At 52.5% G+C, this 14,738-nt stretch overlaps 1 protein-coding gene across 1 annotated transcript in view; it reads right to left on the bottom strand.

The window, feature by feature from the left end:
- The window catches only part of cop1 (COP1 E3 ubiquitin ligase), an 85,693-nt gene that overhangs the window by 62,508 nt on the left and 8,447 nt on the right, over positions 1-14,738 (bottom strand). Inside the window, exons 2-3 of the mRNA XM_067989626.1 lie at positions 10,627-10,653; positions 978-1,038 (exon numbers count right to left, since the gene is read on the bottom strand). Coding sequence (XP_067845727.1) covers positions 978-1,038; positions 10,627-10,653 — 88 coding nt within the window. The remainder of the gene's footprint in view (positions 1-977; positions 1,039-10,626; positions 10,654-14,738) is intronic.

Below are 14,738 nucleotides of genomic sequence, written 5' to 3'. Positions count from 1 at the left end.
AGCTCAGTGGGTAACACTGTCTCCTCTGAGTCAGAAGGTTGTGGGTTCAAGTCCCACTCCAGAGACTTGAGCTCAAAATCTAGGCTGACACTCCAAGTGCAGTACTGAGGGAGTTCTGCACTGTCCGAGGTGCCGTCTTTTGGATGAGGCATTAAACCAAGGTAGACGTAAAAGTCACCACGGCACTATGCTCCTCCCCCTTGGAAAAAAAAGCTAAACAGAAGATGCAACCTGTGGACCAACCACGAGACCTGCAGCAACACCCTGATTGAATCTAACCAACGGGCCGCTGTCCCCAGTGGACCCAATCCCTGGAACAGACCACTGTCCCCAGTGGACCCAATCCCTGGAACAGACCACTGTCCCCAGTGGACCCAATCCCTGGAAACAGACCGCTGTCCCCAGTGGACCCAATCCCTGGAACAGACCGCTGTCCCCAGTGGACCCAATCCCTGGAACAGACCGCTGTCCCCAGTGGACCCAATCCCTGGAACAGACCGCTGTCCCCAGTGGACCCAATCCCTGGAACAGACCGCTGTCCCCAGTGGACCCAATCCCTGGAACAGACCGCTGTCCCCAGTGGACCCAATCCCTGGAACAGACCGCTGTCCCCAGTGGACCCAATCCCTGGAACAGACCACTGTCCCCAGTGGACCCAATCCCTGGAACAGACCACTGTCCCCAGTGGACCCAATCCCTGGAACAGACCGCTGTCCCCAGTGGACCCAATCCCTGGAACAGACCGCTGTCCCCAGTGGACCCAATCCCTGGAACAGACCACTGTCCCCAGTGGACCCAATCCCTGGAACAGACCACTGTCCCCAGTGGACCCAATCCCTGGAACAGACCGCTGTCCCCAGTGGACCCAATCCCTGGAACAGACCACTGTCCCCAGTGGACCCAATGAATCCAAGAAAAATTGCTCCTGTATCATAGATCTGACTTCATTCCATAATAATAGACTGTTTTACACTTACCTGTGAACTTCCACTGAAGCCGGGGGGCTGAGAATATTCGGTCGGGTCTATAATACTGCTGAAAGAGACAGAACATGAACAACATGGATAGGGATGTTAAAACAGTGACATAATATTCCATCATACCAACAGTCCATAGAAACAGAATAGGGCGTCACACTGTAAAGGAGAGTCCAACCCCAAACACAGCACATTACAGCCCAGTAAAGGAGTGTCCAATCCCAAACACAGCACATTACAGCCCAGTAAAGGAGTGTCCAACCCCAAACACAGCACATTACAGCCCAGTAAAGGAGTGTCCAATCCCAAACACAGCACATTACAGCCCAGAAAAGGAGTGTCCAACCCCAAACCCAGCACATTACAGCCCAGAAAAGCAGTGTCCAACCCAAACACAGCACAAAGTCATCCTCACTAACATCTGGCAACTTGTGCCAAAATTGGGAGAGCTGTCCCACAGACTAGTCAAGCAACAGCCTGACATAGCCATACTCACAGAATCATACCTTTCAGCTAACATCCCAGACTCTTCCATCACCATCCCTGGGTATGTCCTGTCCCACCGGCAGGACAGACCCACCAGAGGTGGCGGTACAGTAATATACAGTCAGGAGGGAGTGGCCCTGGGAGTCCTCAACATTGATTCTGGACCCCATGAAATCTCATGGCATCAGGTCAAACATGGGCAAGGAAACCTCCAGCTGATTACCACCGACCGTCCTCCCTCAGCTGATGAATCAGTCCTCCTCCATGTTGAATACCACTTGGAGGAAGCACTGAGGGTAGCAAGGGCACAGAATGTACTCTGGGTGGGGGACTTCAATGTCCATCACCAAGAGTGGCCCGGTAGCACCAGTACTGACCGAGCTGGCCGAGTCCTGAAGGACATAGCTGCCAGACTGGGCCTGCGGCAGGTGGTGAGCAAACCAACACGAGGGAAAAACCTACTTGACTTTGTCCTCACCAATCTATCTGTCGCAGATGCATCTGTCCATGACGGTATTGGTAGGAGTGACCACCGCACAGTCCTCGTGGAGATGAAATCCCGTCTTCGCACTGAGGACACCATCCAACGTGTTGTGTGGCACTACCACCGTGCTAAATGGGACAGATTCAGAACAGATCTTGCAACTCAAAACTGGGCATCCATGAGACGCTGTGGGCCATCAGCAGGAGCAGAATTGTATTCCAGCACAATCTGTCACCTCATGGCCCGGCATATTCCTCACTCTACCATTACCAAAAGCCAGGGGATCAACCCTGGTTCAATGAGGAGTGTAGAAGAGCATGCCAGGAGCAGCATCAGGCGTAACTAAAAATGAGGTGCCAACCTGCTGAAGCTACAACACAGGACTACATGCACGCTAAGCAGCGGAAGGGAAATGCTATAGACAGAGCTAAGTGATTCCACAACCAACGGATCAGATCAAAGCTCTGCAGTCCTGCCACATCCAGTCGTGAATGGTGGTGGACAATTAAACAACTAACGGGAGGAGGAGGCTCCGTAAACATCCCCATCCTCAGCCAGTTCAATTCATTCCACGTGATATCAAGAAACGGCTGAGTGCATTGGATACAGCAAAGGCTATGGGCCCCAGCAACATCCCGGCTGTAGTGCTGAAGACTTGTGCTCCAGAACTAGCCGCACCTCTAGCCAAGCTGTTCCAGTACAGCTACAACACTGGCATCTACTCGATAATGTGGAAAATTGCCCAGGTATGTCTTGCCCATAAAAAGCAGGACAAATCCAGTCCGGCCAATTACCGCCCCATCAGTCTACTCTCAATCATCAGCAAAGTGATGGAAGGTGTCGTCGACAGTGCTATCAAGCGGCACTTACTCACCAATAACCTGCTCACCGATGCTCAGTTTGGGTTCCGCCAGGACCACTCGGCTCCAGAACTCATTACAGCCTTGGTCCAAACATGGACAAAAGAGCTGAATTCCAGAGGTGAGGTGAGAGTGACTGCTCTTGACATCAAGGCAGCATTTGACCGAGTGTGGCACCAAGGTGCCCTCGTAAAACTGAAGTCAAAGAGAATCAGAGGGAAAACTCTCCAGTGGCTGGAGTCATACTTAGCACAAAGGAAGATGGTAGTGGTTGTTGGAGGCCAATCATCTCAGCCCCAGGACATTGCTGCAGGAGTTCCTCAGGGTAATGTCCGAGGCCCAATCATCTTCAGCTGCTTCGTCAGTGACCTTTCCTCCATCATAAGGTCAGAAATGGGGATGTTCGCTGATGATTGCACAGTGTTCAGTTCCATTCGCAACCCCTCAGATAATGAAGCTGTCCGTGCCCGCATGCAGCAAGATCTGGACCACATCCAAGCTTGGGCTGATAAGTGACAAGTAACATTCACGCCAGACAAGTGCCAGGCAATGACCATCTCCAACAAGAGAGTCTAACCACCTCCCTTTGACATTCAACAGCATTACCATCACCGAATCCCCCACCATCAACATCCTGGGGGTCACCATTGCCCAGAAACTTAACTGGACCAGCCATATAAATACTGTGGCTACAAGAGCAGGTCAGAGGCTGGGTATTCTGCGGCGAGTGACTCACCTCCTGACTCCCCAAAGCCTTTCCACCATCTACAAGGCACAAGTCAGGAGTGTGATGGAATACTCTCCACTTGCCTGGATGAGTGCAGCTCCAACAACACAAGAAGCTCAACACCATCCAGGACAAAGTAGCCCACTTGATTGGCACCCCATCCACCACCCTAAACATTCACTCCCTTCACCACCGGCGCACGGTGGCTGCAGTGTGTACCATCCACAGGATGCACTGCAGCAACTCGCCAAGGCTTCTTCGACACACCTCCCAAACCAGTGAGCTCTACTACCTGGAAGGACAAGAGCAGCAGGTACATGGGAACAACACCGCCTCCTGCACGTTCCCCTCCAAGTCACACACCATCCCGACTTGGAAATATATCGCCGTTCCTTCATCGTCGCTGGGTCAAAATCCTGGAACTCCCTTCCGAACAGCACTGTGGGAGAACCTTCACCACACGGACTGCAGCGGTTCAAGAAGGCGGCTCACCACCACCTTCTCAAGGGCAATTAGGGATGGGCAATAAATGCCGGCCTCGCCAGAAACGCCCACATCCCATGAATGAATAAAAAAAACTACAGCCCAGAAAAGGAGTGTCGAACCACAAACAGCACATCACAGCCCAGTAAAGGAGTGTCCAACCACAAGCACAGCGTATTGGTGAACCAGGAGTTTTAGGCAATGGAACTCATACACCAGTAGGTGGGATGTGGTTTCGTTTCATGGAAAGTGTCAGCTCTAACCCTAATGCAGCTCATATGGTAGCAAGATCACACAAGTCAAAAGACTGTGGATTCAGCTCATACTATGACTTGGATATAATCTCGGCCGATAATTCAGCGCAGTATTGAAGGAGTGCTGCATTGTTCCAAGTACCGTCTTTCGGCTGAGTTAAAATTTGAGTGTTTCACAGCCTTAGCTCGCGGACTAGCTGCCGATAAAAGCTATCCTTTGCCAATTCGCAGGCATTGTTCAAAAATGGTGTAAGGATAAACCCAACAACTACAGGCCAGTCAATTTAGCCACAGTGGTGGGGAAACTTTTAGAAACGATAATCTGGGACAGAATTAACAGTCACTTGGACGAGGGTGGATTGATTAGGGAAAGCCAGCACGGATTTGTTAAAGGCAAATGGTGTTTAACTAACTTGAAAGAGTTTTTATGATGAGGGTAATGCAGTTGATGTGGTGTATATGGACTTCCGAAAGGCGTTTGATAAAATGCCACGATAGGCTTGTCATCAAAATTGAAGCCCACGGAATAAAGGGGGCAGTGGCAGCATGGATACAGAATTGGCTAAGTGACAGGAAACAGAGAGTAGTGGTGAACGGTTGTTTTTCGGACTGGAGGGAGGTGTACAGTGGTGTTCCCCAGGGGTCAGTGCTGGGAACACTGCTTTTCTTGATATATATTAATGACTTGGACTTGGGTGTACAGGGCACAATTTCAAAATTTGCAGATGACACTTGGAAGGGTAGTGAACAGTGAGGAGGATAGTGATAGACTTCAAGAGGATATAAACAGGCTGGTGGAATGGGCGGACACATGGCAGATGAAATTTAACGCAGAGAAGTGCGAAGTGATACATTTTGGAAGCAAGAACGAGGGCAGGGAATATAAACTAGAGGGCACAATTCTAAAAGGGGTACAGGAACAGAGAGATCTGGGGGTATATGTGCACAAATCATTGAAGGTCGCAGGGCAGGTTGAGAAAGTGGTTAAAAAAGCTTACGGGATCCTGGGCTTTATAAATAGAGGCAGAGAGTACAAAAGCAAGGATGTCATGATGAACCTTTATAAAACATTGGTTTGGCCACAACTGGAGTATTGTGTCCAAGTCTGGGCACCGCACTTCAGGAAAGATGTGAAGGCCTTAAAGAGGGTGCAGAAGAGATTTGCTAGAATGATTCCAGGGATGAGGGACTTTAGTTACGTGGATAGACTGGAGAAGCTGGGGTTGTTCTCCTTGGAACAGAGGCGGTTGCGAGGAGATTTGATCGAGGTATTCAAAATCATGAGGGATCTGGACAGTGCAGAGAGAGAAACTATTCCCATTGGTGGAAGGGTCAAGAACCAGAGGATATAGATTTAAGGTGATTGGCAAAAGAACCAAAGGCGACATGAGGAAAAACTTTTTTTACACAGCAAGTGGTTAGGATCTGGAATGCACTGCCCGAGGGGGTGGTGGAGGCAGATTCAATCATGGCCTTCAGAAGGGAACTGGATAAATACGGGGTACGGGGATAGGATGGGGAGTGGGACTAGCTGGATTGCTCTTGTATTGATCCGACATGGACTTGATGGGCCGAATGGCCTCCTTCCGTGCTGTAACCTTTCCATGACATGCTCTTTCTCCTGTTTGGCGGCCTCAAGTTCACATTGTTTCCTCACTTCTTACTAGTTGCTTTCATTCTCATTTGTCGTCCACCTTGTACCTCTCTCATTCTTTGTCAGTCTCCAAATTTAACACGTCGCTGGAAAGTTCACATCTTTTTCCTCCTCAGCCCAACATCAAATTCAGTATCATCTTTTCATTGGTCAACGTTTTAAATATCACTTTCTGTTCAGTTCAGGTTTAAATTTTAAACAATCTCAATTGTCTTTGTGCCACCAAAGCACATCAGATCTCAAGTTGAGATTTCTGGATGCAATGAACTCATACCTAACACTGTGTGTTGCTCCTATTGTCCGGAAGGTGGACTGATGAGGACTCTGGTGAGACGAGGGCACTAGTAAACCAACAAACTGGTTTATTTTACATGAAATACACAAATGTACAGAATACAATTTTCACAGAGGGTTCTATAAAAGGGAAAAGTCTGTATAACTTATTTTTGATGTTCCTCGTAACATCAAAATTAAGTTATGGGAACTTTGATCTCATTAAACTGCCTTCCTTTAACTGGAGAGAAAGCGAGACTCTTCAACACTCACAACCTGCTGCAGATTATCTTTTCCACAGAGAAGCCACCAAAAACCTAACCCCCAGCCCTCAACATTGCAGACTAAGTCATCAACCTATCAAAGCTAGCACCTGACTTGTGTTTAGCTAGGCCTTCTGCTGCGTTCAATGAATGAAAATAATCCAGTGTTATATGTACATATCACTGGATGGTAGATGAATCACTGGATTGGGGGTAATATTCTGGCATGGGTCGAGGATTGGTTATCTAACAGGAAGCAGAGAGTTGGGATAAATGGTTCATTCTCGGACTGGCAACCAGTAGCCAGTGGTGTTCCGCAGGGGTCGGTGCTGGGTCCCCAACTCTTTACAATCTATATTAACGATTTGGAGGAGGGGACCGAGTGTAACATATCAAAGTTTGCAGATGATACAAAGATGGGAGGGAAAGTAGAGAGTGAGGAGGACATAAAAAACCTACAAGGGGATATAGGCAGGCTGGGTGAGTGGGCGGAGATTTGGCAGATGCAATACAATATTAGAAAATGTGAGGTTATGCACTTTGGCTGGAAAAAAAAAATCAGAGAGCAAGTTATTATCTTAATGGCGAGAAACTGGAAAGTACTGCAGTACAAAGGGATCTGGGGGGTCCCAGTGCAAGAAAATCAAAAAGTTAGTATGCAGGTGCAGGAGGTGATTAAGAAGGCCAACGGAATGTTGGCTTTTATTGCTAGGGGGATAGAGTATAAAAACAGGGAGGTATTGCTGCAGTTATATAAGGTATTGGTGAGACCGCACCTGGAATACTGCATACAGTTTTGGTGTCCTTACTTAAGAAAAGACATACTTGCTCTCGAGGCAGTACAAAGAAGGTTCACTCGGTTAATCCCGGGGATGAGGGGGTGGACATATGAGGAGAGGTTGAGTAGATTGTACTGTACTCATTGGAGTTCAGAAGAATGAGAGGCGATCGTATTGAAGCATATAAGATTGTGAAGGGGCTTGATCGGGTGGATGCGGTAAGGATGTTCCCAAGGATGAGTGAAACTAGAACGAGGGGGCATAATCTTAGAATAAGGGGCTGCTCTTTCAAAACTGAGATGAGGAGAAAACTTTTTCACTCAGAGGGTGGTAGGTCTGTGGAATTTGCTGCCCCAGGAAGCTGTGGAAGCTACATCATTAAATAAATTTAAAACAGAAATAGACAGTTTCCTAGAAGTAAAGGGAATTAGGGGTTACGGGGAGCGGGCAGGAAATTGGACATGAATTTAGATTTGAGGTTAGGATCAGATCAGCCATGATCTTATTGAATGGCGGAGCAGGCTCGAGGGGCCGATTGGCCTCCTCCTGCTCCTATTTCTTATGTTCTTATGATCCCCATTATCTCAAAAACTGATCTGGTGTATGACAAAAACAAATCTGTTAATTGCCATAACGACAAATGGATCTAATTAACATCTTAGACTGCTTGTGAATTTCTGGGACCTGCCCCTTTGTGACTCAAATTTAATTTCATAGCAACATCAGAATGTAAATTAACCCCAAAATCTCTTCAGGGACTAAGAGGTAAAAATCTCAAAGGGCAATAGGAAACAAGTGGACAAATCTTTCAGAGAGCAAGCACCAGTTATGAGAGACGGCCTTCTGTGCTATAAAATTTGAATAGAATATTTCAAGACAAAGCAAAACGGGTAACTACAAAGCCTTTAGTCTTACATCAGCAAAATAACGGAACAAAGTCAACACTGTTTCATAAGGGTGATCATGCCTGATCATTTCCCTGACTAATCACGAGGCAGCCCAAGTAGATGTTGGAAATCCTTGTAATGAACTTGAACTTACAAATAAATCTTCAAGAAAGCTCTACATGAAAGGCTACTACACAAGCTGAAAGCTTAGGTGAAACTTGGAAGCGGATATGTAATTGGATGAAAGAAGCAGTGGGTACCAGTTAGGGTGTAATATTAGGCTTGATGGTACTCATGTTGGGAGGGCTGGGCTGGGCTGGGCTGGGGCGGGGGGCCGAGAGCACTTGAGCCTGATCAAACAGCCAAGGAATTATACAAGGACCCAGACAAAATTTGCAAGGTCAGAATTATGGTGAATGAACACTCAATACAGATAAGTGCAAAGGGGACATATTCAATGAATAGTGCCATTGGTTAGAGGAAGAGAGTGCTGGGAGTGATCAGAGATTCTACACTGACCACATCCAGTCATTGCACAGCAACAATTATCAAAGGAAACCGACTGCCAAATCAGTCGAGTACTCAGCAGGCAAACTCCAGGCTGAGGCGACAAGGTGTTGAACGGCCACAATTCCAATATCACTTTCACTTATGGTCACCGACGCCCAATAAAAACAGCCAAATCCGGGGAAGGGCCCCCGCGCGCCGCTGGGGGAAGGGCCGACCATGAAAGAAGCGAATGACAGAGGCCTTAGAGGTGCACAAGACAGAGTGGAATGGGAAAGGTTAATCCTGAGCACCATTTCAGTTAAGGACTGATGTCAGGAAACACATCAACAACACCCATGATAGAAACTGTCTCAAAGTGCTTCACAAAGGAGGGGGTATTGGGCACAGTTCTAGTCACCAGTACAGAGGAAAACAATGAGGCTGACCAGACATCAGAGAGAAGAGCAAAGACTTAGGCAGAGTTATACTTCATTTCAAATAAAAATGAAGAGGAAGAATGTAAAAGGATGACGCAAGTGCAGGGAAATGAGATTCGAAAGCTCCAGAAGGTGCAATGGGCAGAATGGCCTCCTTCTGTGCAGTTGTTTTCATAACATCATAGTAGGTACAGCACAGGAGGAGGCCATTCGGCCTATTGTGCCTGTGCCAGCTCTTTGAAAGAGCTATCCAATTTGTCCCACTCCCTTGCTCTTTCCCCATAGCCCTGTAACCTTTCCCCTTTAAGTATTTATTAAATTCCCTTTTGAAAGTTATTATTGAATCTGCTTCCTCCGCCCTTTCAGGCCGTGAATTCCAGATCATCACAACTCGCTGTGTGAAAAAATGTTTCCTCATCTCCCCTCTGGTTCTTTTGCCGATCACCTTCAATCTGTATCCTCTGGTTACCGACCCTTCTCCCACTGGAAACAGTTTCTCCTTATTTACTCTATCAAAACCCTTCATGATTTTGAACACCTCCATCAAATCTCCCCCTTAACCTTCTCTGTTCTAAGGAGAACAATCCCAGCTTCTCCAGTCTCTCCACATAACTGAAGTCCCTCATCCCTGGAACCATTCTAGTAAATCTGCTCTACACCCTCTCTAAGGCCGTCACATCTTTCCTAAAGTGCGGTGCCCAGAATTGAACACATACTCCAGCTGAGATCTAACCAGTGTTTATAAAGGTTTTAGCATAACTTCCATGCTTTTGTACTCTGTGCCTCTACTTGGGGGGCGGGACCGGCAGGCAGCAAGGGGGAGGGAGGGGGGGGGGGGGGGGGGGAGGGGGGGAGCGGCAGGGAACCAGGTTGCTACCTGAGAGGAGGCTCATGGGACACTGGGAAGGACCAACCTGCTAAAGAAATGTCAAGACTGACCAATCTGGGGGGGTCGCGCCGGGCTGGGGGGGGGGGGGGGGTCGCGCCGGGCTGGGGGGGGGGGGGGTCGCGCCGGGCTGGGGGGGGGGGGGGTCGCGCCGGGCTGGGGGGGGGGGGGGGTCGCGCCGGGCTGGGGGGGGGGGGGGGTCGCGCCGGGCTGGGGGGGGGGGGGGTCGCGCCGGGGCTGGGGGGGGGGGGGGTCGCGCCGGGCTGGGGGGGGGGGGGTCGCGCCGGGCTGGGGGGGGGGGGGTCGCGCCGGGCTGGGGGGGGGGGGGTCGCGCCGGGCTGGGGGGGGGGGGGGTCGCGCCGGGCTGGGGGGGGGGGGGGGTCGCGCCGGGCTGGGGGGGGGGGGGGTCGCGCCGGGCTGGGGGGGGGGGGGGGTCGCGCCGGGCTGGGGGGGGGGGGTCGCGCCGGGCTGGGGGGGGGGGTCGCGCCGGGCTGGGGGGGGGGGGGTCGCGCCGGGCTGGGGGGGGGGGTCGCGCCGGGCTGGGGGGGGGGGGGGGTCGCGCCGGGTTCGTGGCTGATTGCATATTAAGAAACATTTAAATGGAGATGTCCTCATATCCTGAGCAAATCTGAAGTAATTTTTTTAAGCATCAGTTTACTGACTGATGAAGGTGGTGAGAAGTCCCTGTGTGATGGGGAAGGTGGTGAGAAGTCCCTGTGTGATGGGGAGGGTGGTGAGAAGTCCCTGTGTGATGGGGAGGGTGGTGAGAAGTCCCTGTGTGATGGGGAGGGTGGTGAGAAGTCCCTGTGTGATGGGGAGGGTGGTGAGAAGTCCCTGTGTGATGGGGAGGGTGGTGAGAAGTCCCTGTGTGATGGGGAGGGTGGTGAGAAGTCCCTGTGTGATGGGGAAGGTGTGGCTGAGAAGTCCCTGTGTGATGGGGAGGGTGGTGAGAAGTCCCTGTGTGATGGGGAAGGTGGTGAGAAGTCCTGTGTGATGGGGAGGGTGGTGAGAAGTCCCTGTGTGATGGGGAGGGTGGTGAGAAGTCCCTGTGTGATGGGGAGGGTGGTGAGAAGTCCCTGTGTGATGGGGAGGGTGGTGAGAAGTCCCTGTGTGATGGGGAGGGTGGTGAGAAGTCCCTGTGTGATGGGGAGGGTGGTGAGAAGTCCCTGTGTGATGGGGAGGGTGGTGAGAAGTCCCTGTGTGATGGGGAGGGTGGTGAGAAGTCCCTGTGTGATGGGGAAGGTGGTGAGAAGTCCCTGTGTGATGCGGAAGGTGGTGAGAAGTCCCTGTGTGATGGGGAGGGTGGTGAGAAGTCCCTGTGTGATGGGGAGGGTGGTGAGAAGTCCCTGTGTGATGGGGAGGGGTGGTGAGAAGTCCCTGTGTGATGGGGAGGGTGGTGTGAGAAGTCCCTGTGTGATGGGGGAAGGTGGTGAGAAGTCCCTGTGTGATGCGGAAGGTGGTGAGAAGTCCCTGTGTGATGGGGAGGTGGTGAGAAGTCCCTGTGTGATGGGGAGGGTGGTGAGAAGTCCCTGTGTGATGGGGAGGGTGGTGAGAAGTCCTGTGTGATGGGGGAGGGTGGTGAGAAGTCCCTGTGTGATGGGGAGGGTGGTGAGAAGTCCCTGTGTGATGGGGAGGGTGGTGAGAAGTCCCTGTGTGATGGGGAGGGTGGTGAGAAGTCCCTGTGTGATGGGGAGGGTGGTGAGAAGTCCCTGTGTGATGGGGAGGGTGGTGAGAAGTCCCTGTGTGATGGGGAGGGTGGTGAGAAGTCCCTGTGTGATGGGGAGGGTGGTGAGAAGTCCCTGTGTGATGGGGAGGGTGGTGAGAAGTCCCTGTGTGATGGGGAGGGGTGGTGAGAAGTCCCTGTGTGATGGGGAGGGTGGTGAGAAGTCCCTGTGTGATGGGGAGGGGTGGTGAGAAGTCCCTGTGTGATGGGGAGGGTGGTGAGAAGTCCCTGTGTGATGGGGAGGGTGGTGAGAAGTCCCTGTGTGATGGGGAGGGTGGTGAGAAGTCCCTGTGTGATGGGGAGGGTGGTGAGAAGTCCCTGTGTGATGGGGAGGGTGGTGAGAAGTCCCTGTGTGATGGGGAGGGTGGTGAGAAGTCCCTGTGTGATGGGGAGGGTGGTGAGAAGTCCCCTGTGTGATGGGGAAGGTGGTGAGAAGTCCCTGTGTGATGGGGAGGGTGGTGAGAAGTCCCTGTGTGATGGGGAGGGTGGTGAGAAGTCCCTGTGTGATGGGGAGGGTGGTGAGAAGTCCCTGTGTGATGGGGAGGGTGGTGAGAAGTCCCTGTGTGATGGGGAGGGTGGTGAGAAGTCCCCGTGTGATGGGGAGGGTGGTGAGAAGTCCCTGTGTGATGGGGAGGGGTGGTGAGAAGTCCCTGTGTGATGGGGAAGGTGGTGAGAAGTCCCTGTGTGATGGGGAGGGTGGTGAGAAGTCCCCTGTGTGATGGGGAGGGTGGTGAGAAGTCCCTGTGTGATGGGAGGGTGGTGAGAAGTCCCCTGTGTGATGGGGAGGGTGGTGAGAAGTCCCTGTGTGATGGGGAGGGTGGTGAGAAGTCCCTGTGTGATGGGGAGGGTGGTGAGAAGTCCCTGTGTGATGGGAAGGTGGTGAGAAGTCCCTGTGTGATGGGGAAGGGTGGTGAGAAGTCCCTGTGTGATGGGGAGGGTGGTGAGAAGTCCCCTGTGTGATGGGGAGGGTGGTGAGAAGTCCCTGTGTGATGGGGAGGGGTGGTGAGAAGTCCCTGTGTGATGGGGAAGGGTGGTGAGAAGTCCCTGTGTGATGGGGAAGGGTGGTGAGAAGTCCCTGTGTGATGGGGAGGGTGGTGAGAAGTCCCTGTGTGATGGGGAAGGTGGTGAGAAGTCCCTGTGTGATGGGGAAGGTGGTGAGAAGTCCCTGTGTGATGGGGAGGGGTGGTGAGAAGTCCCTGTGTGATGGGGAAGGTGGTGAGAAGTCCCTGTGTGATGGGGAGGGTGGTGAGAAGTCCCTGTGTGATGGGGAAGGTGGTGAGAAGTCCCTGTGTGATGGGGAAGGTGGTGAGAAGTCCCTGTGTGATGGGGAGGGTGGTGAGAAGTCCCTGTGTGATGGGGAAGGTTGGTGAGAAGTCCCTGTGTGATGGGGAAGGTGGTGAGAAGTCCCCTGTGTGATGGGGAGGGTGGTGAGAAGTCCCTGTGTGATGGGGAAGGGTGGTGAGAAGTCCCTGTGTGATGGGAGGGTGGTGAGAAGTCCCTGTGTGATGGGGGAGCGGTGGTGAGAAGTCCCTGTGTGATGGGGAAGGTGGTGAGAAGTCCCTGTGTGATGGGGAGGGTGGTGAGATAGTCCCTGTGTGATGGGGAAGGGTGGTGAGAAGTCCCTGTGTGATGGGGAGGGTGGTGAGAAGTCCCTGTGTGATGGGGAGGGTGGTGAGAAGTCCCTGTGTGATGGGGAAGGTGGTGAGAAGTCCCTGTGTGATGGGGAGGGTGGTGAGAAGTCCCTGTGTGATGGGGAGGGTGGTGAGAAGTCCCTGTGTGATTGGGGAAGGTGGTGAGAAGTCCCTGTGTGATGGGGAAGCGTGGTGAGAAGTCCCTGTGTGATGGGGAGGGTGGTGAGAAGTCCCTGTGTGATGGGGAGGGTGGTGAGAAGTCCCTGTGTGATGGGGAAGGTGGTGAGAAGTCCCTGTGTGATGGGGAGGGTGGTGAGAAGTCCCTGTGTGATGGGGAGGGTGGTGAGAAGTCCCTGTGTGATGGGGGAGGGTGGTGAGAAGTCCCTGTGTGATGGGGAGGGTGGTGAGAAGTCCCTGTGTGATGGGGAGGGTGGTGAGAAGTCCCTGTGTGATGGGGAGGGTGGTGAGAAGTCCCCTGTGTGATGGGGAGGGTGGTGAGAAGTCCCTGTGTGATGGGGAAGGTGGTGAGAAGTCCCTGTGTGATGGGGAGGGTGGTGAGAAGTCCCTGTGTGATGGGGAGGTGGTGAGAAGTCCCTGTGTGATGGGGAAGGGTGGTGAGAAGTCCCTGTGTGATGGGGAGGGTGGTGAGAAGTCCCTGTGTGATGGGGAGGGTGGTGAGAAGTCCCTGTGTGATGGGGAGGGTGGTGAGAAGTCCCTGTGTGATGGGGAGGGTGGTGAGAAGTCCCTGTGTGATGGGGAGGGTGGTGAGAAGTCCCTGTGTGATGGGGAGGGTGGTGAGAAGTCCCTGTGTGATGGGGAGGTGGTGAGAAGTCCCTGTGTGATGGGGAGGGTGGTGAGAAGTCCCTGTGTGATGGGGAGGGTGGTGAGAAGTCCCTGTGTGATGGGGAGGGTGGTGAGAAGTCCCTGTGTGATGGGGAGGGTGGTCCTGAGGGGGGAAGTCCCCTGTGTGATGGGGAGGGTGGTGAGAAGTCCCTGTGTGATGGGGAGGGTGGTGAGGAAGTCCCTGTGTGATGGGGAGGGAGTCCGGGAGGGTGGTGAGAAGTCCCTGTGTGATGGGGAGGGTGGTGAGAAGTCCCTGTGTGATGGGGAGGGTGGTGAGAAGTCCCTGTGTGATGGGGAGTGAGGGTGGTGAGAAGTCCCTGTGTGATGGGGAGGGTGGTGAGAAGTCCCTGTGTGATGGGGAGGGTGGTGAGAAGTCCTGTGTGATGGGAGGGTGGTGAGAAGTCCCTGTGTGATGGGGAGGGTGGTGAGAAGTCCCTGTGTGATGGGGGGTGATTGGGGAGCCCTGTGATGGGGAGGTGTGATGGGGAGCCTGTGATGGCGGAGGTTATCCTGGGGTTGATGGGGGGGCTGATGGGCGAGTGCTGATGGGAGCGGTGTGATGGGGAAGGTGGTGAGAAGTCCCTGTGTGATGGGGAAGGTGA

This window comes from Heptranchias perlo, chromosome 9, assembly GCF_035084215.1.
Source record: "Heptranchias perlo isolate sHepPer1 chromosome 9, sHepPer1.hap1, whole genome shotgun sequence".
NCBI classification, from domain to species: Eukaryota; Metazoa; Chordata; class Chondrichthyes; order Hexanchiformes; family Hexanchidae; genus Heptranchias; species Heptranchias perlo.
This window is presented reverse-complemented; position numbering and strand designations above follow the sequence as displayed.